The sequence below is a fragment of the Chaetodon trifascialis genome, chromosome 23 (assembly GCF_039877785.1).
Source record: "Chaetodon trifascialis isolate fChaTrf1 chromosome 23, fChaTrf1.hap1, whole genome shotgun sequence".
Taxonomy (NCBI): Eukaryota; Metazoa; Chordata; class Actinopteri; order Chaetodontiformes; family Chaetodontidae; genus Chaetodon; species Chaetodon trifascialis.
Window position 1 is genome coordinate 535,001 of NC_092078.1, and position 25,000 is coordinate 560,000.

At 49.3% G+C, this 25,000-nt stretch overlaps 2 protein-coding genes across 2 annotated transcripts in view; both read left to right on the forward strand.

Annotated features, from left to right (window-relative positions):
• Window positions 1–906: 906 nt before the first annotated feature.
• corin (corin, serine peptidase) lies at window positions 907–18,476 on the forward strand. Its single transcript, XM_070993290.1, has 24 exons — window positions 907–1,014; window positions 3,008–3,152; window positions 6,040–6,336; window positions 7,438–7,549; window positions 7,806–7,910; window positions 8,088–8,344; window positions 8,440–8,553; window positions 9,829–9,936; window positions 10,343–10,453; window positions 11,662–11,784; window positions 11,903–12,013; window positions 12,903–13,134; window positions 13,743–13,885; window positions 14,024–14,131; window positions 14,302–14,415; window positions 14,530–14,640; window positions 14,800–14,923; window positions 15,056–15,184; window positions 15,408–15,457; window positions 15,776–15,962; window positions 16,042–16,204; window positions 16,281–16,389; window positions 17,902–18,035; window positions 18,286–18,476. The coding sequence occupies exons 1-24, from the start codon at window positions 955–957 to the stop codon at window positions 18,466–18,468; spliced, it is 3,330 nt and encodes a 1,109-aa protein (XP_070849391.1). The 5' UTR covers window positions 907–954; the 3' UTR covers window positions 18,469–18,476.
• A 674-nt stretch (window positions 18,477–19,150) lies between these two features.
• The window catches only part of LOC139351703 (sodium/hydrogen exchanger 9B2), an 11,879-nt gene continuing 6,029 nt past the window's right edge, over window positions 19,151–25,000 (forward strand). Inside the window, exons 1-4 of the mRNA XM_070993707.1 lie at window positions 19,151–19,213; window positions 22,333–22,380; window positions 23,445–23,516; window positions 24,963–25,000. The exon at window positions 24,963–25,000 is cut by the window's right edge and continues 59 nt beyond it. Of these exons, the coding sequence (XP_070849808.1) occupies window positions 19,151–19,213; window positions 22,333–22,380; window positions 23,445–23,516; window positions 24,963–25,000 (221 nt within the window). The remainder of the gene's footprint in view (window positions 19,214–22,332; window positions 22,381–23,444; window positions 23,517–24,962) is intronic.

Consider the following 25,000-nt stretch of genomic DNA (forward strand, 5'->3'; position numbering starts at 1 on the left):
GCCTTTGCTTTGCTCTGGGGACCCGGTGTGACTTTAGCCAAACACCAACCATAAACAGTCGCTCGGTGTCGCTTGCTAGCTTCACCTCACTGTCTTCATCCTGGATAGAATGTGTTACCATGGAAACAGCTTTGTCACCATCACATGACCTCCACCAAATATGGACCGTCAGTCCATTTGACCGCCTGGCCTCAGGTTCCATACTTACATCCTGTGAGGACGTCTGAAAGAGACGAGGTCTCTGAGACAAGTCAGAAAGTGGACGCTGAGCTCCCTACAGTCCAGAGTCAACGGTCTTCACTTCAGGTCTGTCTGTGTCCCTTTAAACGGCTTTGAACTAATGAGAGCCTGAGACGTCCTCACAATTCACCATGTGTCCGTCTCACCTCGCTGTAACGTCAGTGGTCCTCACAATGATAGCAGGACAAGACACATCACCGATCACAAAGTTGAGAAGAGAGTGTGTTTGTGAATTTAACACACACACACACACACACACACACGGACACACACACACAGACACGAGGCTCGTGTCTCAGCCCGCACTTGACCGTGAATTTTGTTTAATCCCTCCTTAAGGCCTCGTCACGTGGGCATAACCTGAGCTGTGTGTGTGTGTGTGTGTGTGTGTGTGTGTGTGTGTGTGTGTGTGTGTGTGTGTCTCGGTGGGGGCTTCCTGTCACTGTGGGGACCTCAGACTGGGCTTCAGGCTGGTTGAAGTGGGGGTGAGGGGCTCGTGTCCCCGCGGTGAGACTGTTTGTGTGTGTGTGTGTGTGTGTGTGTGTGTGTGTGTGTGTGTGTCAGAGAGCGCGCGTCACCGACTTCAAACGTGCGGGGGGAGGGAGGGCGGAGGGGGCGGAGCCAGCGGGTCTCGTGCTCGCTTAGGTAGCGGAGCAGCTGGCGGGCGGCGGGTAGAGGGATGGTCTCGCGCTCAGCGGCGGGCAGCATCGGGTCATGTCCGCGCGGCTGGAGACCTGCCCGCGTGTCACCTTCAGCGGAGCGGGAACTGCGGCGGTGAGTCTCCGTCTGTCCCTCCGTCTTCTCCTCCGTGTTTGCGGAGCTCTCTCTGCCTTTGCTCCGCGCTGCTGTCCTTGAGTCTGTCCCCTCGTCTCTGTCCTCTGTCTTCCTCTGTCGGTTGTGTCCGTCAGGTCTCGTCGATGAAGCTCGAGCTCCAAGTGTGGATGAGTAAGTTGAGGATGATGAAGGTGATCAGCAGCCGTTTGTCAGGTCAAACTGACGATGAGGAGGCTTTTCTTCTTCTTCTTCTTGATCACTCATCGATCTGGATATTATTTCCACTCCTCGTTCATTTCTCCGTCTGAGAAACAGAGAAATGTCCACAGAGCTGAAGGAGACAGCGTCTCTGTCCTCTCCGTCCACACAGGCGTGTTATTCGGTTCATTGAGTGAAGACAGACACGCTGCAAACCTTCACGTCCTTCAGCTGAAAATTCACGAGTGACGGATTAATTCAAATATCTGCTGATCAGTACTGATGAGGAGAAACTGAAGGAACTTATCGATGAAGATGATTATTATTTATTGACTTCTCTGTTGATTTCGTCTGACTTCAGCAGGTTTCTCATAACTTCAGTTTAATCAGCCTCAAACAGCTGTTTGACCAAAGAAAGACCCAGAATGTCCCACAGGAGACAGTCCTTCATCATCATCATCATCATCATCATCATCATCATCATCTGTGTTTGAAGCGTGAAACAAACACGATCGATTGACCTGCTCGTCAGTTTGTCTGTCCATGTCCCGCCGTCTGAGGACGTCTTCAAGGGTTTTTATCAGATGGACAAACCTTCAGTTTCTGAGACCATCCAGAAGGTCTAGGCCTGAGTCCTGAAAACTGGACCTGGACCTGGACTCTTATCTGTCTCTTCATTCTCTGCAGTGACACATTTTATTCATCTGTGCAATTCATGATTGATCGATCGATTGATCGATCGATGGCTGATCACACAGAAAGTCAATAATGACGTTGAGCTGACGCAGTTTGGATTATTGATGAATCGTCGTTACTGCAAGAAAACAAACTCAGCAGAGAGATGAAGCTCGTCACAGACGCTGGACCTGATCCCAAGTCAGCGTCCGTCCACACTGGATGTCTGTACTTCAAAATAAAAGCATTTGCTCCTTTGTTTCACTGCTCTGAATCACTTCAGGTCGTTTTTAAGCTTTCAAACGAACGAAACGGAACAAAGACCACAGACTGTCCACAGACTGTCCACAGACTGTCCGCAGACTGTCCACAGACTGTCCATAGACTGTCCACAGACGACCCACAGACGGCCCACAGACTGTCCATAGACTGTCCACAGACGACCCACAGACTGTCCATAGACTGTCCACAGACGACCCACAGACGGCCCACAGACTGTCCATAGACTGTCCACAGACGGCCCACAGACGGCCCACAGACTGTCCATAGACTGTCCACAGACGGCCCACAGACGGCCCACAGACTGTCCATAGACTGTCCACAGACGACCCACAGATGGCCCACAGACGGCTGAAAACGCCGGGGACGGATCCATGGAGTCAGTGATCAGTGAGATCTATCAATAGTTGTATTGAACAGAGAGAGAGAGGGCGGGGGGCGAGCGAGCAGCAGTGTGTGTGTGTGTGTGTGTGTGTGTGTGTGTGTGTGTGTGTGTGTGTGTGTGTGTGTGTGTGTGTGGTGTCGAGTGTCAGCTCGTCATCAGAGCTTCAAAAATAACTCCAACGGAAACTCTGAGAGGACAGAAACAGCAGGTCAGCCCCCCCGCCCTCTCTCCGCCCGTTAAAAATAACCTGGGGGAGGGGGCGGGCCTTCTCAGAGGGTCAGTGCGGCTCGAGCTCTCCTTCAGCCAACACACACTCAGTGTTCGCTCACCAAACGCCACAAAGCTACTTCCTGTTGTGACATCACGCGCAGAGCCAGAGTTTGCCAAAAACCTGCAGCCGCCGATGATGTTTGCTGAAGTCCAATGAAAGTGAACTCGTCTCCATGTGTCCTCCAGACTCGAGGACCTGAGGCCGGGATGGGCGGGGAGCCGTGTCCTCACAAGCTGGGCTCGACCAATCACCTTCGACTTCTCCTCTACATCCTGATTCCCTCAGTGAGCCTGCTGGCCGGCCTGCTGCTGCTCGTCCTGGCCCTCACAGGTATGGACACACACACACACACACACACACACACACACACACACACACACACACACACACACACACACATACGCACGCACGCACAATGCATAGACACACACGCTGGTTTCTGTACGGAAGCCTGCTGAAGACAAACTCTTTTGAGCGGTCGTGGAACAAACTGTGATTTTGTGGGTGGACGTCAGCAGGGACATTTTCTGTCCACCATATGAAGACAAAGAGTCTCTGATGTCTTCAAAGTGTTGTCATTGGTCAGTCTTTGAGCCGTTACCGCTGAGGTTTGCCATCGTAGTCGCGTTAGCTTTGTGCTAGCAAAGGACGGAAGGAAGGAAGGAAGGGCGAAAGCAAGGAAAGATGGATGACGGAAGGGAGGAAAGGAGGAAGGAAAGACGAGAAGGAAGAAAGGATGTTGAAGTGACTGATGGAGGAGAGATGACACACATTCATGTCTAATTAATTCACAGGCGACTTAATTACATGAAATGTGTGGGCAGTGTGTGTGTGTGTGTGTGTCGTGCTTCCTCTCATCACCATGACAGCAGGGAGTCCCTCAGCCAATCAGGAGCAGAGTTAGTGTCTCAAGCATTCAGACAGAAAGAATTTCAACTATTTACGCAGCGAGTAAAACTCAACCTGCTCCTCCTCTGCTCCTCCTCTGCTCCTCCTCTGCTCCTCTGTTTATCACTCTCTCCTCCTCTGCTCTTCCTCTGCTCCTCCTCTGCTCCTCTGTTTATCACTCTCTCCTCCTCTGCTCTTCCTCTGCTCCTCCTCTGCTCCTTCCTCTGCTCCTCCTCTGCTCCTCTGTTTATCACTCTCTCCTCCTCTGCTCTTCCTCTGCTCCTCCTCTGCTCCTTCCTCTGCTCCTCCTCTGCTCTTCCTCTGCTCCTTCTCTGCTCCTTCCTCTGCTCCTCCTCTGCTCTTCCTCTGCTCCTCCTCTGCTCCTCTGTTTATCACTCTCTCCTCCTCTGCTCCTCCTCTGCTCCTTCCTCTGCTCCTCCTCTGCTCCTCTGTTTATCACTCTCTCCTCCTCTGCTCTTCCTCTGCTCCTCCTCTGCTCTTCCTCTGCTCTTCCTCTGCTCCTCCTCTGCTCCTTCCTCTGCTCCTCCTCTGCTCTTCCTCTGCTCTCCTCTGCTCCTCCTCTGCTCTCCTCTGCTCCTCCTCTGCTCCTCTGCTCTCTCTGCTCTCCTCTGCTCTCTTTATCACTCTCTCCTCCTCTGCTCCTCCTCTGCTCCTCCTCTGCTCTCCTCTGCTCCTCTGCTCCTCTGTTTCACTCTCCTCCTCTGCTCCTCTCTGCTCCTCCTCTGCTCTCTCTGCCTCCTCTGCTCCTCTGTTATCACTCTCTCCTCCTCTGCTCCTCCTCTGCTCCTTGCTCCTCCTCTGCTCCTCTGTTTATCACTCTCTCTCTCCTCTGCTCTTCTCTGCTCCTCCTCTGCTCCTTCCTCTGCTCCTCCTCTGCTCCTTCCTCTGCTCCCTCCTCTGCTCCTCTGTTTATCACTCTCTCCTCCTCTGCTCTTCCTCCTCCTCCCTTCCTCTGCTCCTTCTCTGCTCTCTCCTCTCTGCTCCTCCTCTGCTCCTCCTCTGCTCCTCCTCTGCTCCTCCTCTGCTCCTCTGTTTATCACTCTTTCCTTTCTCGTCCCATCTCTCTCTCTCTCTGTTTTTCACATAGTCACACAGTTCTTCTTCTTTTTCTTCTTCTTCCTGTTTTTATTTTTCACATAGTCACACAGTTCTTCTTCTTTTTCTTCTTCTTCCTGTTTTTCTTCTTCTCTTTGATCTCTTCTTCTACAGCTGTTTTCTGTTGTCACCTCCGTGACACATCACACACACACTCCGTAAATCTGTGTGTCTGTGTGTGTGAGTGTGTGTATGCATGTGTTAGTGAGTGTTACTGTGTGTGTGTATGCCTTATCAGTGTGTGTGTGTGTGTGTGTGTGTGTGTGTGTGTGTGTATGCATGTATTAATGTGTGTGTGTGTGATACTATGTGTGTATGTATTAATGTGTGTGTGTGTGTGTGTGTGTGTGTGTGTGTGTGTGTGTGTGTGTGTGTGTGTGTGTGTGAGATACTGTGTGTGTGTGTATGTGTGTATGCATGTATTTGTGTTTGTGTGTGTGTGTATGCATGTGTTACTGTGTGTGAGTGTGTTAGTGTGTGTGTGTAACGTTCCACAGGTGAACAGGTGAGAGCATCATGACTGGGTGTGAAAGGTGAACACATGAGTGGATGAAGGATGTGACGATGAAGCTGCTGTCAGTGAACACTTTGATTATTGATGATTGATTCTGCTTATTGATGTTTCACAGTCCAGACACTGACTCTGTGTGTGTGTGTGTGTGTGTGTGTGTGTGTGACTCAGATCAAATAGATCAGTCTGTCTGGTTCACCATGGTAACTAGATCACTCTGACACTATTCATAGAAATTTCCCACTGAACACAGTGTGTGTGTGTGTGTGTGTGTGTGTGTGTGTGTGTGTGTGAGATACATTACACATGCCTTTAACAGCACGTTTGTCCTGTTGAAATACACACACACACTCACCACCAGGTCCTGTCTGTCCTGTTGTGTTTTGTCCTTTGAGTCTTATTGGTGGCGCGGTGGCACAGGTGGTAACGCTGTCGCCTCACAGCTAGAAGGTCCCCGGGCGCCGGTCGGCGGGCAGCCCACCGCTCCTGGTCTGCCGCGGAGGAAGGACGACCAGGATGGGTTAAAAGCAGAAAGACTTTCACAAATGCATGGCGTGTGCACCCCCCCCCCACCCCCCCACCCCCTATCATGTTGTGTATGTAATTGTTCTTCTATAGTCAGCGGTGCCTCACTGTGATTGGCTCATTGATCTCAATCACACCGGTCGTGTGATTGGCTCTTCTGTCCTGTGTCTTTTCCAGGTATATTTGGCAGCGGCCTCTTGGACTCAAGCCCCCTCCCCTCCCCCGAGCCCATTGCCGACAGCGACCCTGGTTACCATGGCAACAGCACAAACCACCCCGCCATCTTTGAAGTGGAGAACGTCACGGCTTTGCCGCGAAACCGCAGTGCTTCGGCCGCTACCGCCGGCCTTCCTCCGGCCTCCTCCTCTCAGACCCCGCCCACGCAGCCCTACACGAAGCCTCCCGATTGGCTGTCCTCCGTGACGTCTCTGAGCACCGCCTGGCCAATCAGCACCACCCTGGCGCCTGACTCAGGTAACAGTCGCACTGACAGCAGAGTGAAACAGGAAGTGAGGACGAGAACAGGAAGCTGCAAGGTTTCATGGGAAACGTGGTCTGAAGTTTGAGAGACAGAAAAGAACCTTTAAGAAGACGAGGGTGTTCAGAACAGATGAAGAAGAACTTAAAACTACAAGTCCCACAAACATCTGTCCTTCTGTTTGTCCTTCTGTCTGTCTCTGTCCTTCTGCCTGTCCCTCTGTCAGTCTGTCCTCTGTCCTTCTGTCTGTCTGTCCTTCTGTCTCTGTCCTTCTGTCTCTGTCCTTCTGCCTGTCTGTCCTCTGTCCTTCTGTCTGTTCCTCTGCCTGTCTGACCTCTGTCCTTCTGTCTGTCCCTCTGTCCTTCTGTCTGTCTGTCCTTCTGCCTGTCTGTCCTCTGTCCTTCTGTCTGTCCTTCTGCCTGTCTGTCCTCTGTCCTTCTGTCTGTTCCTCTGCCTGTCTGTCCTCTGTCCTTCTGTCTGTCTGTCCTTCTGTCTGTCCCTCTGTCCTCTGTCCTTCTGTCTGTCTGTCCTTCTGTCTCTCTGTCCTTCTGTCTGTCTGTCCTCTGTCCTTCTGTCTGTTCCTCTGTCTGTCTGTCCTCTGTCCCTCTGTCTGTGTTACTGCTGCGTCCTTTTCTGTCAAACATGAAAATCTTATTAGTCTCCATTACTGCAGGATGGACGAGTAGATACCTGAGAGAGAGAGAGAGAGTGTGTGTGTGTGTGTGTGTGTGTGTGTGTGTGTGTGTGTGTGTGTGTGTGTGTGTGTGTGTGTGTGTGTAATGAATCGTCCATTCAGTTTCTATTTTAAAATTCCCCTCGTCTCTGTGTCTCTGTGTCTCCGTGTCTCTGCTGTCCTTCAGTGTCTCTGTACTGAGTTTCAGTTGAGGTGAATGCTAATGAGCTTCAGACTGTCCTGCTCTCTGATTGGACGCTGCGTGGTCACCAGAGTACCTGCCGGTGTAACCTCCAGTCAGTTTGTTAAAGTGTGAGAGAAAGATGGCGTGCTCGCATGGTCGTACGAGACGTTGACATAAGTCCGTGTCACTTGAGGTCCGTCATGATGTCTGCAGCCTGACCCTCGTCCTCTCTGTCTCCAGGCAGCTGTCAGCTGATCGCGGAGCCTCAGTGTCACATGCTGTCCTACAACCAAACCTGGCTGTCCTCCTCCGTCGCCGTGGTGAAGAGCTCAGAGGTGGAAATGTTGCTAAGGTAACCACACCCAAAGACAAATGGTGAGCACCTCATCGTAGCCCCACCCCCCAGAGAGCTCACCTGTTGTCAGCTGTCCCTGTGGTCTGAGCTGGTCTGATGTGGTCTGAGCTGGTCTGATGTGGTCTGAGCTGGTCTCCTGTGGTCTGAGCTGGTCTCATGTGGACTGAGCTGGTCTGTGGTCTGAGCTGGTCTCCTGTGGTCTGAGCTGGTCTCATGTGGTCTCATGTGGACTAACCTTCTGACTGTCTTTCAGGTTCTTCAGCTACCTCAGCAGACTGTCCTGCTACAGACACATCATGCTGTTCGGCTGCTCGCTGGCGCTGCCCGAGTGCATCGCCGCTGACGACACGCACAACAGGTTGGGGGGGGGGGGGGGGGGGGGGGCATTCTGGGTATTTGAGATGAACGACTTTAAGACAGTTACAAACGATTGTTGGACAAAAATTTGTTGCTCCATGAATGTCAGCGGTTCAGACTGTGTGTGTGTGTGTGTGTGTGCGCGTGCGCCTGTGTGTGTGTGTGTGTGTGCCCTCAGGCGGGTTGTGCTGCCCTGCGCTTCGTTCTGCGAGGCGGCGAGGGAAGGCTGCGAGCCCGTCCTCCAGATGTTCAACGCCTCCTGGCCTGACTTCCTGCGTTGCTCACAGTTCAGCAACATCAGCTCTGCTGTGTCGCCGCCACCATCATCATCGTCATCATCATCGTCATCATCATCTTCGTCATCATCGTCCATGGCCACAGCAGGCCCCGCCCCTTTGGCCTGTTACACACCGCGACAGATCAAAGGGAAGCCCTGTGAGTGACACGCACACACATGTTGGTGTTTTAACCTTTAAACTGATCACATGTTCTGTGACATCACTGCTCTGCCCTCTCTCATTGGCTGACAGCTGTGTGTGGAGGGAAGGACCACTTCCTGTGCGCGACGGGGATCTGTGTCCCTCAGAAACTGGTGTGTAACGGATACAATGACTGTGACGACTGGAGCGACGAGACACACTGCGGTGAGACGCACACACACACACACACACACACACACACACACACACACACACTCAGACACACACATACACACACACCTACTCAGACACACACACCTACTCAGACAGACACACACACACACACACTCAGACACACACACACACACACACACACACACACACACACATACTCAGAGACACACATACACACACACCTACTCAGACACACACACACACACACACACACACACACACACACACACACACTCAGACACATACACACACACACACACATACTCAGAGACACACATACACACACACCTACTCAGACACACACACACACACACACTCAGACACACACACACACACACACAGACACACACACATACACACACACACACACACAGACACACACATACTCAGAGACACACATACACACACACACACACACACACAGACACACACACACTCAGACACACACACACACACACACACACACACACATACACACTCAGACACACACACACACACACACGCACGCACACACACACACAGACACACACATACTCAGAGACACACATACACACACACACACACACACACACACACACACTGCTTTGTGTGTGTAAATAGCAGAGGGAGTTTTCAGCCCGTTGTCGTGGCGATGTGTTTGCTAGTCATTGATTGGATGACAGTGATGTTCCGGAACTGTTTGTCTGTGACAGAGAGGTGGTCGTCATGGTGATGTAAAGAGACTATAGGCTGAGACCACTGGAATGTAGAGACAGAGACGTTTGTCTTTGTCTGTTTATGTCCCTCGTCCTCTGTCTGACCTCTAACAAAAGGATGGAAAGACTGAATGAGACAGGACAACAACAAGACAACTGGAGGACGAGGTGACACGAGGAAGACTAAAGACCCAAATGAGACGAACGGAGTTCAAGAGAAAAGGCCATCAAAAGATGAAAGAAGGAAAGAAGACAAAAGTAAAAAAACACAAAAACAAATGAGTCAAAGTGAGGAAGACAAATAAAATCAGAAAAGACAGACAGAATGAGAGAGAGGAGAAATTAAATGAGACAAAATGAGAAAGAGACATTTCAAAAAGAAAGAAGCTGAAGACAGAGACAGAGCAGGTGGGACAGGAAGTCACCTGTGAGGGAAAAGACACGAAGACGAACAGATTCAGACAGTGTACGGCACATTTCACACCCGACAACAACAACGACAACAACAAGAGCAACAATAATGATCTACCCCCACCCCCCCCCCCCCCCCCACCCCCACCCCCCCCTCCAGTGTGCTCAGATGGAAAGTTTCGCTGCAGCACTGGTCGGTGTCTCTCGCCCACTCTGGTGTGTGACGGTTATGACGACTGTGGAGACCTGAGTGATGAGATCAACTGTGGTGAGGGAGAACACACACACACACACACACACACACACACACACACACACACACACACACACACACACAGTATCATGTGGTGGGTCTCTCATGTCTCTAAATGACGGCGCTTTCATTTTGGTGAGCAGCTCCTTCACATTAAAGTTCAACTGACAGGCTGATTCCACAGCAGCCCCACATTCATGTGTTCACCTGCTCTGTCTCTTTAGACACCTGTTCTGTCTCTTTAGACACCTGCTCTGTCTCTTTAGACACCTGCTCTGTTTCTTTAGACACCTGTTCTGTCTCTTTAGACACCTGCTCTGTCTCTTTAGACACCTGCTCTGTCTCTTTAGACACCTGCTCTGTCTCTTTAGACACCTGTTCTGTCTCTTTAGACACCTGCTCTGTCTCTGTGTGTTGTCAGTGTGCGATCCGGCTCGTGAACATCGCTGTGGTGATGGACGCTGCGTGTCCACGGACTGGCTGTGTGACGGAGACCACGACTGTCTGGACAAGAGCGACGAGCTCAACTGCTGTGAGTTGAGACAGAGATGAAGCAGCTCGGAGACGTCTCTGAGCCTCAGGTTCAAGTGTCCAAAGAGAGGAGAGCCAACCAAAACCAGCAGAATTGAGTGTATGTGTTTGTCTTATCCCACCTGGGACCCTCCATTATTGGACAGACTGCTGAGACGGATGTCTGTCATCCAGATTCATATCGTAGAATGAAGACTTGGTCAATGTTACACCGCTGATAGTCAAAGTGTGGACTGTGAAACATCAATAACCACAATCAGTCATCAATAATCAAAGTGTTCACTGACAGCAGCTTCATGTCGTCACATCTTTCATGCACTCATTGATCCTCTCACCTGTTACCAAAGAGCCTGTTTACCTGTGGAATAATCCAAACAGGTGTTTTTGGAGCGTTCCTCATCTTTCAGTCCGTGAAACATGTTGCTGCATCAGATTCACAATAAGAGATATTTACAGAAATCAACGAAGCTGACGAGGAAAAACATCTCATGTCTGCAAGCTAATAAGCTAACATCCGCAAGCTAACAAGCTGACATCTGTCAGCTAATGTCTGTGAGCTAACAAGCTAACGTCTGCGAGCTAACAAGCTAACGTCTGCGAGCTAATGTCTGCAAGCTAATAAGCCAACGTCTGCAAGCTAACAAGCTAACGTCTGTGAGCTAATGTCTGTTAGCTAACAAGCTAATGTCTGTTAGCTAACAAGATAACGTCTGCAAGCTAACAAGCTAACGTCTGTGAGCTAATTCCTGCCTGCTAACGAGCTAAAGCCTTTGAGCTAACGAGCGAACCTCTTAGCTCCTGTTAGCTCTCTGCCCTGAACCAACTCTTCTGTCATGTTTGTAGCTTGCTTATGCTAAAGATTTGTCACAATAAAACCTCACAAACACCTGGAAACATGAGGGCCAGCAGGTGACTGGAGGACGGGGATGAGGCTGCCGCTCTGAGCCCAGTTCAGGTCCCAGGAGGAGGAATCCTCAACGATCCGCCTCGAGGTTCCTCCTCTGAGGGAAACATGACGGAGAGTGAAAACAGCTGAGTCACTGCTGATTCATGCTGATTCATGCTGGAGGCTTTGTCTGCTTTCTGAACACTGACACTGACACTGAGCTGTGTGTGTGTGTGTGTGTGTGTGTGTGTGTGTGTGTGTGTGTGTGTGTGTGTGTGTGTGTGTGTGCGTGTGCGTGTGTGTGTGTGTGTGCGCGCGCACAGCCTGTAAGAGTCAGGGTCTGTTGGAGTGCAGGAACGGTCAGTGTGTCCCGTCGGCGTTTCGTTGTGATGGAGAGGACGACTGTAAGGACGGCAGCGATGAGGAGCACTGCAGCAGAGAGCAGAGTGAGACACCTGTCCGCCTCACACCTGTCTCACATCTCTTCATCCACCTGCTGCTCCCGCACTTACCATGTCTGTGTGTGTGCGTGTGTGTGTGTGTGTGTGTGTGTGTGTTTTCCAGCTCAGGGTGTGTGTCCCCCCGGTCAGTCCAGCTGTATCTCCACTTCCTGTCCGTCAGCGTGTGGGGGGGGGGGTGCCCCCTGCGACCCCCGAGCCAACAGCGGCAACTGCAGTGAGTGGAGATTCTGCAGTACTTCACTCTGTACTGCACACAAATGCGTGTTCGTGGTACTTGTACTTTACTTGAATATTTCTACTCCTCTTTACTTCACCACAGGTACTGATTGTACTTTAACTTCTCACCTGTAGTTTCACAGTAAAGTCTGACAATTTTCTTAATTCTGTTTGTTGTAGAAAAAATACTGAAAATACTGAAACAACAGTAAGTACTCATTGTAGTACTTACTGTTGTTTCAGTACTAATATTCAGTCATGGTAAATAAACTCTGTTGGGACGTTTGATTCAGTACTTCTGATGCTGTAAGAAGATTTTGCATTTAATAATTTTGTACTTACACTGAAGTATTTTTAATGCAGAGCTTTTACTTGTAATGGAGTACTTTTATAATGTGGTATTACTGCTTTTGAAGTAAAACATTTCAGTACATCTTCCACCACTAAATACCATAAAGAAGTTAAGCAAACATGTTATCAGAACAATGAAACCAAGCAGTGAAGTAAAAGTACTCATTATGCAGAATGTCCCCTTTCACAGTACATTTACTGCATCCCGTCTGTTAGAGTACTGCATCAGTATCACTGATGCTCTGGTTTCAAGGCGGCGTAGTTAAACTCACGTGAAAGAGAAAACCTAAAAGAAATCCAGCGTCGCTTCAGCTTCTTTCAGAATTTTCTGTCGAGACGAGCTGGTTTATGTTCGAGGATTCAGAGACAGAAAGTACTTCAGCTCCAACGTCAGTGAGCAGAAATATGAAGCAGCAAATACTCGAGTAAAGCCAAGTACCTCAAACCTGTACTTCAGTGCAGAACGTGAGTAACGGGCTCTGTTGGTTGGTGACAGGGTGCCGTTCATGTGTTCATACTCTGCCTCTCCGCCTCAGCCCGCTGTGAGCCCATCAGCCTGGAGCTGTGCATGAACCTGCCCTACAACCTGACCAGCTACCCCAACTACCTGGGCCACCTGTCCCAGAGGGAGAGCTCCGTGTCCTGGGAGTCCTCCCTGTTCCCGGCCCTGGTCCAGACCGGCTGCTACCAGTACCTCATGTTCTACGCCTGCACGCTGCTGGTGCCCAAGTGTGACCCGGTCACCCTGCAGAGGGTCCCGCCCTGCAGGTCAGCACCCGGCCGGTCTGTCAGTGTGTCTGGGCGTCAGTCTGCAGAGCCTCGGCTGCTCTTTGTGAGGGGCTTCGTGGTCCGGCTGTGTGGAAGCCAATGGGAAAATGAGTCCAGTCGTCTAGTAACTGTAACTGATGGTCTCGTTGAGACCCGAAAAGGGGTCTCCTTCAGGGCGTGGCCACCATGGCGACCTGTCACTCAGGATCAATGGCACTGCATGATTTCGTCTTTTCAGTTTTTTCAGTTCTGCAAAGTTTTGTTTGTCTAAAAAAGTCGTTCAGTTTCAATCTGACGAGTCGGCTTTCACGTTGTTTTCAACATCAGCATCCCAGTTAAAACCACAGTCACTGTGAGTTACAGATGCAGCTTGCTAACCGCGCTAGCTAGTGCTACCATTAGCTGATGACGTAGCTCGTCCTCTTAGCGGATTGTGGGTAAGGTACTTTTTTTTTCTGCTGTGACTCTGAAACCTGGATCTGAGCCGAACCCTGACTTCTGTTCTGCTCTGTTAGATTGCGTCAGTTCATTAGCTCACTTTGAAGTGTCAGGTGGTTCGTCTGTCCGGTCACTGACTATCTCTGTCTCTCTTGTCCTCTGTCCTGCAGGTCATTGTGTCGTACTGCGAAGGGCAGGTGCGAGTCGGTGCTCGGCATTGTGGGATTGCAGTGGCCTGAGGACTCTGACTGCAGTCAGTTTCCAGAGGAGGGCGGAAACACCACCTGCCTGCTGCCGGAGGCCGGAGTGGACGGTACTCGCCGTGTGTCCGTTTGTCCTCGCCATGGACCGGACTTTCCGTCATCCCTCGTATTAACCTTTGAAATGATTTCCTGTCACATTTTCATGTGTTTCCTGTTGTTGCTGTTTTTGGTGGTCGCCTTGACGACAGAGTGCTCGCCCAGCCACTTCAAGTGCCGGTCCGGTCGCTGCGTCCTGGCAACCAAACGCTGTGACGGACACTTGGACTGCGACGACCACAGCGATGAGGACAACTGCGGTGAGACGCGCACATTTCAAAATAAGAGTGCGGCCTAAGCAGCAGCAGTAGTACCAGTACCAGTACCAGTGCCGGTACCAGTACTAGTACTGCGAACTGAGAGTACCTGTAGTTCTTGATGTGGTCCACATGGTTCAGGTCCATCTTTTGACGCCCCCTGTGTCCATCAGGCTGCTCTGAGCGCGCTCTGTGGGAGTGTCCTGGCAGTAAGGTGTGTATCAAAGCCAGCATGATCTGTGACGGGTTCCCAGACTGCCCCCTGATGGTGGACGAGGTCAACTGCTGTGAGTCTCCTCATGCTCAGTATCAGATGATGTCACTGATCAGTAAATCAGATGTTTTGTCAGTGATGATCAGCCTGCTGATTGACGTATTGATGATGTTTGTTGTCTCATCAGCGGCCTGCAGAGACAACGAGCTGTCCTGCAACAACCATCAGTGTGTCCACCGGACTCTGTGGTGTGACGGACGGAAACATTGTTCAGACAGCTCTGACGAGTGGAACTGTGGTACGACACACACACACACACACACACACACACACACACACACACACACACACACACACACACACAAACCGAACAATGTCTGAACTTTCAACCAGCCAAAATGTGCAGCGTGTGTGAGGTTCTCGATCAGGTTCTAATTGATCTTTTCTCGCTCTGCAGTGTCTCTGTCCGATCGATCGGGCTCCGTCCTGACGGTGTTCAGGACAGCAGCAGAATATCAGGTCTGTGCAGACGAGTGGAACCAGGATCTGAGCAAACTGACCTGCAGCCAGCTGGGACTAGGGTAAGGTTAGTAACACACACACACACACACACACATGCACACACACACACACACGCACGCGCGCGCGCACGCACGCACGCACACACGCACGCACACACACAGATGAACTACCACATGTTTGCTTCTCTGCAGAGTTCCCTCCTCCGTTTCCATGGTAGCTGACCAGCCCGGAGTCCCGGGCCGTCGCCGTTGGTTACACGTCCATCCCGAGTGGAACCTGAGGAACGGATCCGCTCTGCAGGCCCGGCTGGAGAAGAGAAGGTAACAGGACAGGACGAGAACTGGTCCTGGAGACCGAGACAAGCTGGACTGACCCTAACCCCGGTCCACCTCCAGACACCAAATACTGCTACACTGTGTTCACATATGAAGTAAAGTGTGTATTTATACACAGGCAGGATCAGGTGACAGTATTCAAGTCTGTCTGTGTCTGTGTCTGTGTCTCTGTCTGTGTCTGTGTCTCTGTCTGTCTGTCTCTCTGCAGTCATGCATGTCATTCCAGGAGGAGAGTGTCGGTTCTTTGTACCAGAGAAGGTAAACCGCTGAAAATCTTGGTTTGATTGATTCACTGATTCTTGTAGAAACAGACGCTGTCTTCATGTCTCCATCCTGTCATTCTGCGCCCGTCCACCAGGTGGAGCCAGAGTCTCAGAAATCACTTTGATTTAGGTCTGTTCCTCAGAGACACATGACCGTGGACACATAATGATGGGTGCAGGATCAGCACCACCCAATTGACATCAGCATTAGTTATACTTGTCAGGTGTTGTTGAGGTTATTGATCTGTGAAGCACTGATTGATGATATCTATCGTCAGAGACGGACTGAGACTCCTCTCTCTCTCTGTGTCAGAGTGTGGGCTGCGCCCGGCCGTGGGCCTCCACCCTCACAGAAAGAAGAGGATCCTGGGAGGCCGGGTGTCGCGGCGGGGGGCGTGGCCGTGGCAGTGCTCGCTGCAGAGCGGTCAGAGCGGTCACGTCTGCGGCTGCGTCCTCATCGCGCGGAGGTGGGCTCTGACGGTCGCGCACTGCTTCGAGGGGTAAGACGGACAGACACGCAGACTGTGACTTTAACGCCAGTGTTAGCGAGCGCTGACGGTCCGTGTGCGTGTGCATCAGGAGAGAGAGCGCCGAGCTGTGGAAGGTGGTGCTGGGCCTCAACAACCTGGACCATCCGGGCCTCCACAGCCAGAGCCGCGGGGTGCGCTCCATCGTCGTACACCCACGCTACAACCGGGCGGTGGTCGACTACGACATCAGCGTGGTGCAGCTGGACTCTGAGGTCAGGGACGCACACGGGGCATTGATGATCAGCATTAATGGGACGGTATTGATCAGACGTGTGGTCGCGTTTACAGATCGAGGAGACGGAGTTCGTCAGGCCGGTGTGTCTGCCTGAGCTCGGACAGCTTCCCTCACCGGACTCCTACTGTTACATCACAGGCTGGGGTCACATGGGCAACAAGAGTGAGCGCACACACACACACACACACGCAAAAAAGCCAGCTTAGTTTGTTTCAAAGTGGAGCAGCAGTGAAAAAGTCAGAAGACACAAATAAATCGACCATCTAAGCAAACAGACGACACAGACGCCTCCTCATCAGCTCAGGTTTGGAACTGCAGCTCCCATCATTCCCTGGGTGATGCAAACAGGAAGTGTAAAGTTGGAGCCAGTGAATCAAAGGGTGCTTTTCATTCCATAAACTGGTCTCCTCGTCTCCTCCACTCGCTTCCTCTCCTCGCGTCTTAGCTCCGCCCAGCGAGGACATGAAAGAGGGATGCGAGGAAGGGACGTGAGGACGGAGGAGACGAAACTCTGAAATGAAAAATCCTCGCTCCACAGCGTCAGTCCGAAGCGACGTCACTTACTGATGACGTTTGCACAGCTGTAAAAGCTGTAAAACGTGATATAAGGCTACGTTCCCACCGAGCGCCTCAAATGAAATCGCGTCGCGCCAGACGCTCCAGTTTTGACGCTGGTACAAAAACCCCTTGCGGCGTCATCGCGTCGCGCGACAAGCCCGCCCAACAACAACATTTCTTCCGCCATTTCATTCTCTCGTCGACCACGTCCGTACGTCGATGACGATCTCAACGCTGATAGGCTGCCGCGGCGCGTCTTCACGTGAATCCGCCTCAAAAGTTCAATAATTTCAACTCGAGTGATGAAGCAATGGCGCGATGGGGTGATGCGATGAGAGCGATTTTCGCAGCCAACGCGGCCATCGTGTCGCCCGGCAAAATGACGCTTCACTTCACGTCTTTGCATTGACTTTGTATGTAATCTTGCGGCGCGATCTCGTTTCATCGCGTTTGGTGGGAACGTAGCCTTATGGTCAGATCTGCAGTCAGACTGTTCTACTCCTGATTGTTATTGATGAGGTTTCAATTAAATGCCGTTAGAGGCGTAACAGAGGACGGCTGTGCGGTAGATTAAACCAACAGCCTTGTAGCCTCGCTTTAAAAAACCGTAATATACCAAGAATTTTCATTCATTTCTTGGTGACAGATACGATTGTTAAAAGGACACAGTTGAAACAAGAATCAGGATGACATTTGTGAAGACCTGCTCCCGCCATGATTCAAACGTGCGCCACATACGACACGCCCCTTAAATAATAAAGACTTCGGCGTAGGATACACCGGTGTGTCCTCACTCTGATCTCCTTCAGAAGCCTCCTCTCTCCTCGCTCCTCGTCTCCTTCAGGTGCATTTAAGCAATTGGAAGATCCTTCATCATGGCGGAGGGGAAACGACTTCCGGGTCGACGAAGGAGAGAGGAGACGAGGAGGCACAATTCAACGTAATGAAAAGCACCCATAGTGTCTCCATTAACAGAGTGAATTAGCTGTTAGCGCCTCCTGTTAGCAGCTCCTGCTCCACATGGAGCTTCATTCATGAAATGTTCTCATCGTTTGGTTTGTTCTTTAAGAAGGTGTGCGTGTGCGTGCCTGTGCGTGTGCGTGTGTGTGTGTCCAGTGCCCTTTAAGCTGCAGGAAGGGGAGGTTCGGATCATCTCGCTGTCTCAGTGTCAGTCTTACTTTGACATGAAGACCATCACTCCCAGGATGCTTTGCGCCGGTTACGATGCTGGAACCGTTGACTCCTGCATGGTAACATCTGCACTCGCAGCTGATCGATGCTGTTCTTGATTTGATCAGTTAATTATCGATTAGTTATTTATAAAAAATGTCACACTGACGTAAAATAGAAAGAAGTGAGACGCTGGAGGAACACGTTCATGTTTCTGCTCTGAACTAAACTTATTTTCCACAGGAACGCGTAGTTTTCCATCAGCACTTGTATGATAACAGTGTGTGTGTGTGTGTGTGTGTGTGTGCGTGTGTGTGTGTGTGTTCTCAGGGCGACAGCGGCGGCCCATTGGTGTGCGAGCAGGACGGTGGTCGCTGGACACTGTTCGGCCTGACGTCGTGGGGCAGCGTGTGCTTCAGTAAGGTGCTCGGACCCGGAGTGTACAGCAACGTGACGCACTTCACCCCCTGGATCCAGCAGCAGATCTACATCCACACGTACCTGACCGACTGACACACACACACACACACACACCACACACACACACACACACACACACACACACACACACACACACACACACACACAACACGTCCTGCCCCGAGCTCGCTGCTTCCTGTCTTCAGCATTCCAGGAGGAAGTGATGTCACTGTCAATCTCACACACACACACACACACACACACACACACACACACACACGCACACACACACCTTCAGTTCCTCTACCTGTGCCTATATCTAGACTGATAGCCTTCAGATGCTAACTGGCTAACTGATGTGTGAGCAGCAGCGCTAACGTGTATTACAGATGCTAACTAGTTAGCTAGCCGAGCTGTCGCTGTCAAGTAGACATCACGCTCATCGATTTGAATTCCTCCGTTTTAGATTTTAGGTTATTCACAGTGTCAGAAGTCTTCAGACGGAAGATGATTATTCAGAAATAATTCACGTACGATCCAGAAAAGAATCCAGAAAGAATCCAGAAAACAATCCAGTCGTTCAAGTTCAGTCGGACACAGAAATCCTCAGAGTGGCACAGCCTCAGACACGCTAAAGCTACGCTGTGCAGGAAATGCTGCACCACATTCAAACTTGGCCCCTCCTCCCCGGCACGACGCCACCAGAAGCACACGCCCCCCCATCCCCGTTATTGGCTGGCCGACACACCCACTGCCCAAAGGTTGCCGCCCAGAAATGCGCCGACCACGGCAAACCAAGAAGAAGGTCCAGGTCCAGAACGCTCACCACAGACTTCCGGTGGGTCATCAGGACGGTGGAGACGGATTGTCTTCACGCTGAAGTGTGTAAAGATGGACCTTCTCCTGTTGTTCTTCACCTGTCAGACAGGTCGGGTTTCTGTGTGCGCTGGACGTAAACGCTCCAGTTACACACACACTCTTTCCGAAATGTCGTCCGACCTCCTGCGTTGATTGATTAACATTTTTAATGATCACGGAAAAACATCGTCACAACGTTCAGGTGTTCAGCACTGAATTTCTAAAAGCTGCTAGCTAAAACAAACTCCCACAATGCTTCACTCTATAGTGCCTGTACTTAAACTTAGCAGTAAAAAACAACCTTGTTACCTGTACGATGTCGTACGTACTGTGTGTGTGTGTATGTGTGTGTGTGTGTGTGTGTGTGCGTGCGTGAGACAGGATTCTTTTCGCTTCGAAGCACACTGGCAATTTATGTGGGCAACTTTGATGGACAACGTTTATCGCAGAGCTTTGTTCACACAGCATGAATCATTTACATCGTCTCCTCTGAAAAGACTCAACAGACATAAAGCAGTCCGTTTTCTTTTATCTTACCTTAAAATACAGTATTATCAAATAGAAAAACTACAGTAGAATAATTAATACAGTCCATACTTCAACCACAAAGTCACGTTTTAAAACTCCATCACAAATCAAACATGTTGGATTTCACTTTTAATTTCAACTCTCAAGTCAAAATAAAGTGAAAAAATATTAAAAACGTGTTGTGAAGCATAGCTAGCATATCGTGCTAATGCCGATAGAACTAAATAGTGTTTGATTCATGATGTTAGCATATGCTAACAGTGCAGCTTTAGTGATTAAGTTACAAGCTACTTGGTCGGTTTGTATAGTTTTAAAAGAGGCCATTTTAGCTTCCTAGCTGTTACCTAGCTGTTTAGCTACCAGACTCACTAACACAAATACTGAACTGCCACATTAGCGCCAGCTAGAATGTGAAGCACAAATGTAGCATATTTCCACTTTAGATAATTGTGTTTTCATAAAGTTAGCAAATGTTAGCAGTAAGCTACAATAGCTTTAGCTATGTATATCCGAGCCATGTGGATCCAATTGTGCCATTTTAACAGTAGTTTTAACTTGCTAGAACCAGCAGGCTCAGCTAACTCAGAAAATGTCAAATTAGCGCTGAAGTAAGGAATAAATAACGTGTATCAGCTGACTGCTGAAGTTAGCCGAACGTTAGCTTAACGTTTTCAATGAGTCCGTCCAGACTCAGACTCCACTGACTGTAGACCGTTTTCAACACGTGGGCAGGTGTCAACCGTGTGCAGCCAATTTAACACACCGTTGCATTTAAGAGGGCAACGTGTTTCTAACCCAAAGTTGCCCAGCGAGTTGCCCAGCGAGTTGCCCAGCGAGTTGCCCAGCGAGTTGCCCAGCGAGTTGCCCAGTGTCCCCTCCATGCTAACGTCTAGCAGAACATTCCAGGTGGTTGTTGTTATTTTGTGTGTTTGGTTTTTAAGAGTATTTTTCTACAGCTTTTTGTATTTCATGCTTCTTACACAGGGCTGTTAGTGTGCGTGTGCGTGTGAGTGTGCGTGTGTGCGTGTTTCATGTCTCGTCCTGATTTAGCTGTTGCGACTTTGTTATGATGAAGATGAGGATGAAGAATGTTCTTGTTTAATGGATTTAAATGCTTTATGAACAGACTGTTGCCTCCAATGTTTCTTTGTAAACCGTGAATATTTGCTTTGTATCACCTTGTACTCCACCAATAAAAGTATACACACAGTCTGAAGTGTGTGTGAGTGTGTGTGTGTGTGTGTGTGTGTGTGTGTGTGTGTGTGTGTGTGACTCACAGCCTGTGTGCAGACCTGTCACTGCCTTCAGTCTGTTTCCACTTCCTCTGGTCCACAAATAAGGATGACACATGGGGAAACTCGGCATTGATGCATTTTTAGAACAGTTTTTCTGAGACTCGTTCGTCACATTTCCACGAGCTGCTCTCAGGTGGAATCTGTCTTTCAGTCCGTGTCCAAAGAAGACGGAAAGAAAGACGTTTAGCGATAATAAAGCAAAATTAAATTTTCAGAAGTAGAAATCTTCTTTAATAAGCAGGTTCGTTTATTCAGCAGCATCAAAGAACGTGCTTATGATGAGAACTGAAAAAAGCAGCTTCATCCTTTGTCGTGTGTTTTAGATAAAAATGTCAAATAAACGTAAAAGTCTTTGGAAGAAATTGCAGCAATCAAAACATTAAGAAATAAACTGCATCATATGTGCAGAAGTACTGCATGATGAGTACCAAGTTCTAGTATTTATGTGTTTTTGCGTACATGTTATGAGCTGTCCCGTTAACACGCGAATGATGTGAATACTGCCCCCTACAGGCCACCTGAGCTGTGGCAACAGAGCAGTGATGCAGCGCCGTCGATGATGGAGACACAGACGTCAATCCGTCCAATCACACAAAGATCTTTGTGGTGTTAACAGACAAACGAGGACGTCTGTAGGGACTATTTTCAGCGGTGGATGAATCCACGTTTGGTGCTGTAGTGAGTGTGTGTGTGTGTGTGTGTGTGTGTGTGTGTGTGTGTGTGTGTGTGTGTGTGTGTGTGTGTGTGTGTGTGTGTGTGTGTGTGCGTGGTGATGAAGGAACAACACTGACCCGTTAGCGGTTAGCATTCTCTGCCGGTTTGACGTGAGACTGAATGTTTTATTTTGAAGTTTCTACACAAAGCCTCCTTTAATGTGAAGCTGTCAATCATCTCAGCAGCTCAGTGTGTTATTCAAGTGTTGCGTGAAACAATGCTGTCACACGTGCGCACACACTGACACACACCTGCTATTATCTAAATGATAATAAGATGTGTTTGTGTCTGCAGGCGGCCACGAACGCAACTCTGCACCATGTGTGTGTTACAGTCTAGTATTAACGCACCAATGGTGACCTGTGTTCCCATAATGCCAGGCTTTACAGTGTGTGTGTGTGTGTGTGTGTGTGTGTGTGTGTGTGTGTGTGTGTGTGTGTGTGTGTGTGTGTGTGTGTATAATGTCGTTTGAGCCAACTGTTATTAACACACAGCACATGAACACACACTCTGTGTGTGTGTGTGTGTTTGTCTTGTTCCTGGTTGATGACTAAGTTGTCAGTCGTCTTTGCCTCTTTGTTCCTGTCACACGGCTCTTTATCGACCGAAGGTAAGAGTGTTTACACAGTATAAATACTTCAGAAAAGTAATTAATCACAGTGATCAGGTGTGTATCTGCAGTGATTTATTGGTCCTTCACTGAAGAGTGTCATGTTTGTGCTTTTGAGAGAGGCGCAGATTCATTTAGATTAGTTTGTAATCGATGTAAAAATGATTTCTTAATCATTTCTGATGAAGGACTGAATTCTGTTCAGAGACGCTCTTTTAACATCCAAGAATATAGTTTTTGACGTATCATTGAAAAGTGATTAGTTCTAATTTTAGCTTTAGAGCTTCTTAAAAACAAAGTAATAATGTAATTCATGTGAATGTAACTGCAGTGACTCCAGAGTCGGTGTTACGTCGGGACGTCTGTCAGCAGCTCATATAAACACAAGAATGTAAAATCTGAGTAACACTTTATTTTAAGGAGGCTTTTAAAATCATTTCCGAATCCGAATCAGAAATCCTTAATTTATCCCCGAGGGGAAATTGTTTTAGCTGCTGTGCTCGTTGCAAGGATGGAATTAGAATAAAATTAGAAAAGAAAGAAAAGAGAAAGAAATATATATATAAAAAGCAAGTACAAAAAACAAAATATTTATATTGAAAATATATATATAACAAAATATACAACAAAATATAGAATAGAATATAAAACTATATATTTATACTGAGAAAAAAAACTAAACAGTATGTACAAACAGATTTGCAAAGTTGAACGCATCTGAGATGTGTTCTGGACCCTATCTAAGATAAGATAAGATAAGATAAGACTTTTCATCCTGTAATTTGATATAATTCCAGGGAAAAGTTCAGATGGTACATTTAGTGACAGTGAAAACCTGTAAACTGACGACGTGACGCGCTGCGTCGGTACGAGAACCCGTTTGACTTCACCTTCAGAGTCAGGACGCGGTACTCTGCGAGGACATTGTCCTCAGAGTCGGGCTGGGACACAGTAATGTGATTACTCATTCTTAGCCGGCTTGCTAACATTAGCTTTGGGTAATGCTGCGTTCAGGAGCCGACTAGAGTTAGAGGGTTTGTGAAATGTGTGTGTGTTTGTTCCAGATGATGGACGAAGACGCCACCAGGAGATACTGTCGGACGAGTGAGGACGGACAGAAGCAGAAACAGGCTGAGGTACGACATCTTCACCGCACGTAGAAACCTCAGAGCAACCTGCGGCTCAGGTGTGAAACACGGCGTGGCCCCGCCCACCACAGGTGTTTGAGTCCAGAGAGCAGAAAAAGCTTTTCTTTGTACTGTGTGTGAACAGACGTCAGGACAGGCTCAAACGTCAGGTTACACCTCACGGCAAACTCCTTCAAACTTTGTGTAAACACACACCTGATGCACCTGCCGACAGGAAACGACACTCTGATGATTCATCACCAGGGAGCGTTTGTCCTGAGGGTGGCACTACAGGAAAGGTCAGAGGTCATTCAGACTAAGTAAAGTTCAAAGATTCCACCGCTGACAACATTTTCCACTATGAGCAGTTTGGCTCGTGTGTGCGTGCGTGCGTGTGTGTGTGTGTGTGCGTGTGTGTGTGTGTGTGAGCGTATCTGCCGGTTTGATGATTACTCTGATGAAACAATAAATTTCGTTTATTGACAAACAGAACGGTGGTAAACAAAAAGAGAGGGAGTGTGCAAAAACTGTGTGTGTAGGGACGGCTGTTACACACAGTGTGAGGACACGTCTTCCTTCTGGGGGCAAAACACAAGTCCCATGACGTCCATTGTTACATTTTAGGAAGAAGACTAAGGTTAAGATTAAGGTTAAGGTTAAGATTAAGATTAAGATTAAGGGGAGTCTGCAGGAAATGAATGGAAGTCTGTTAATTTAACTTCACCGCCAAGTTAACTGGCCAATGCAGACATGTCCCCTCAGTGTAGACGTGTCCCCTCAGTGCAGACGTGTCCCCTCAGTGTAGACGTGTCCCCTCAGTGCAGACGTGTCCCCTCAGTGTAGACGTGTCCCCTCAGTGCAGACGTGTCCCCTCAGTGTAGACGTGTCCCCTCAGTGCAGACGTGTCCCCTCAGTGTAGACGTGTCCCCTCAGAGCAGACATGTCCTCTCAGTGTAGACGTGTCCCCTCAGTGTAGACATGTCCCCTCAGATCAGACATGTCCTCTCAGTGTAGACATGTCCCCTCAGTGCAGACATGTCCCCTCAAACATGAGTTGAAACTAAAATTGAAAATTCAACCTGAACCTTTGAAGTGGTTAAACTGACTGATGTCCTCACAATACAGAGACGTCCTATCTACCATGGTTCAAAGCTGGTCCTCACAGAGACAGCAATACCTCCGTCCAATGCACACACACACACACACACTCACGCCCGTGTCACGGAACACAGGTTTACGTCCGGTGTGGTGGACAAAGTGCAACATCTTATTCACTGTGTGTCTCTCTCTCTTTTACACACTCTACACGTGTCTTTTCAATGACTACATCCAACCCACGCACACACACACACACACACACACGCACACACACACACACACACACACACACACACACACACGCGCACACACACACACACACACACACACACACACACACACCTGTCTGCGGTGAAGCGAGGGAGTAAAGTTCAGGAGGAGAGAGAGATCACTGT

What these genes read in the sequence shown, in the direction of transcription:
- corin (XM_070993290.1), top strand. Translation starts at nt 955, where the DNA reads ATGTCCGCGCGGCTGGAGACCTGCCCGCGTGTCACCTTCAGCGGAGCG. An exon ending in GCGGAGCGGGAACTGCGGCG is followed by an intron (nt 1,015 to 3,007) that starts GTGAGTCTCCGT and finishes TGTGTCCTCCAG; the next exon opens with ACTCGAGGACCTGAGGCCGG. An exon ending in GCTCGTCCTGGCCCTCACAG is followed by an intron (nt 3,153 to 6,039) that starts GTATGGACACAC and finishes TGTCTTTTCCAG; the next exon opens with GTATATTTGGCAGCGGCCTC.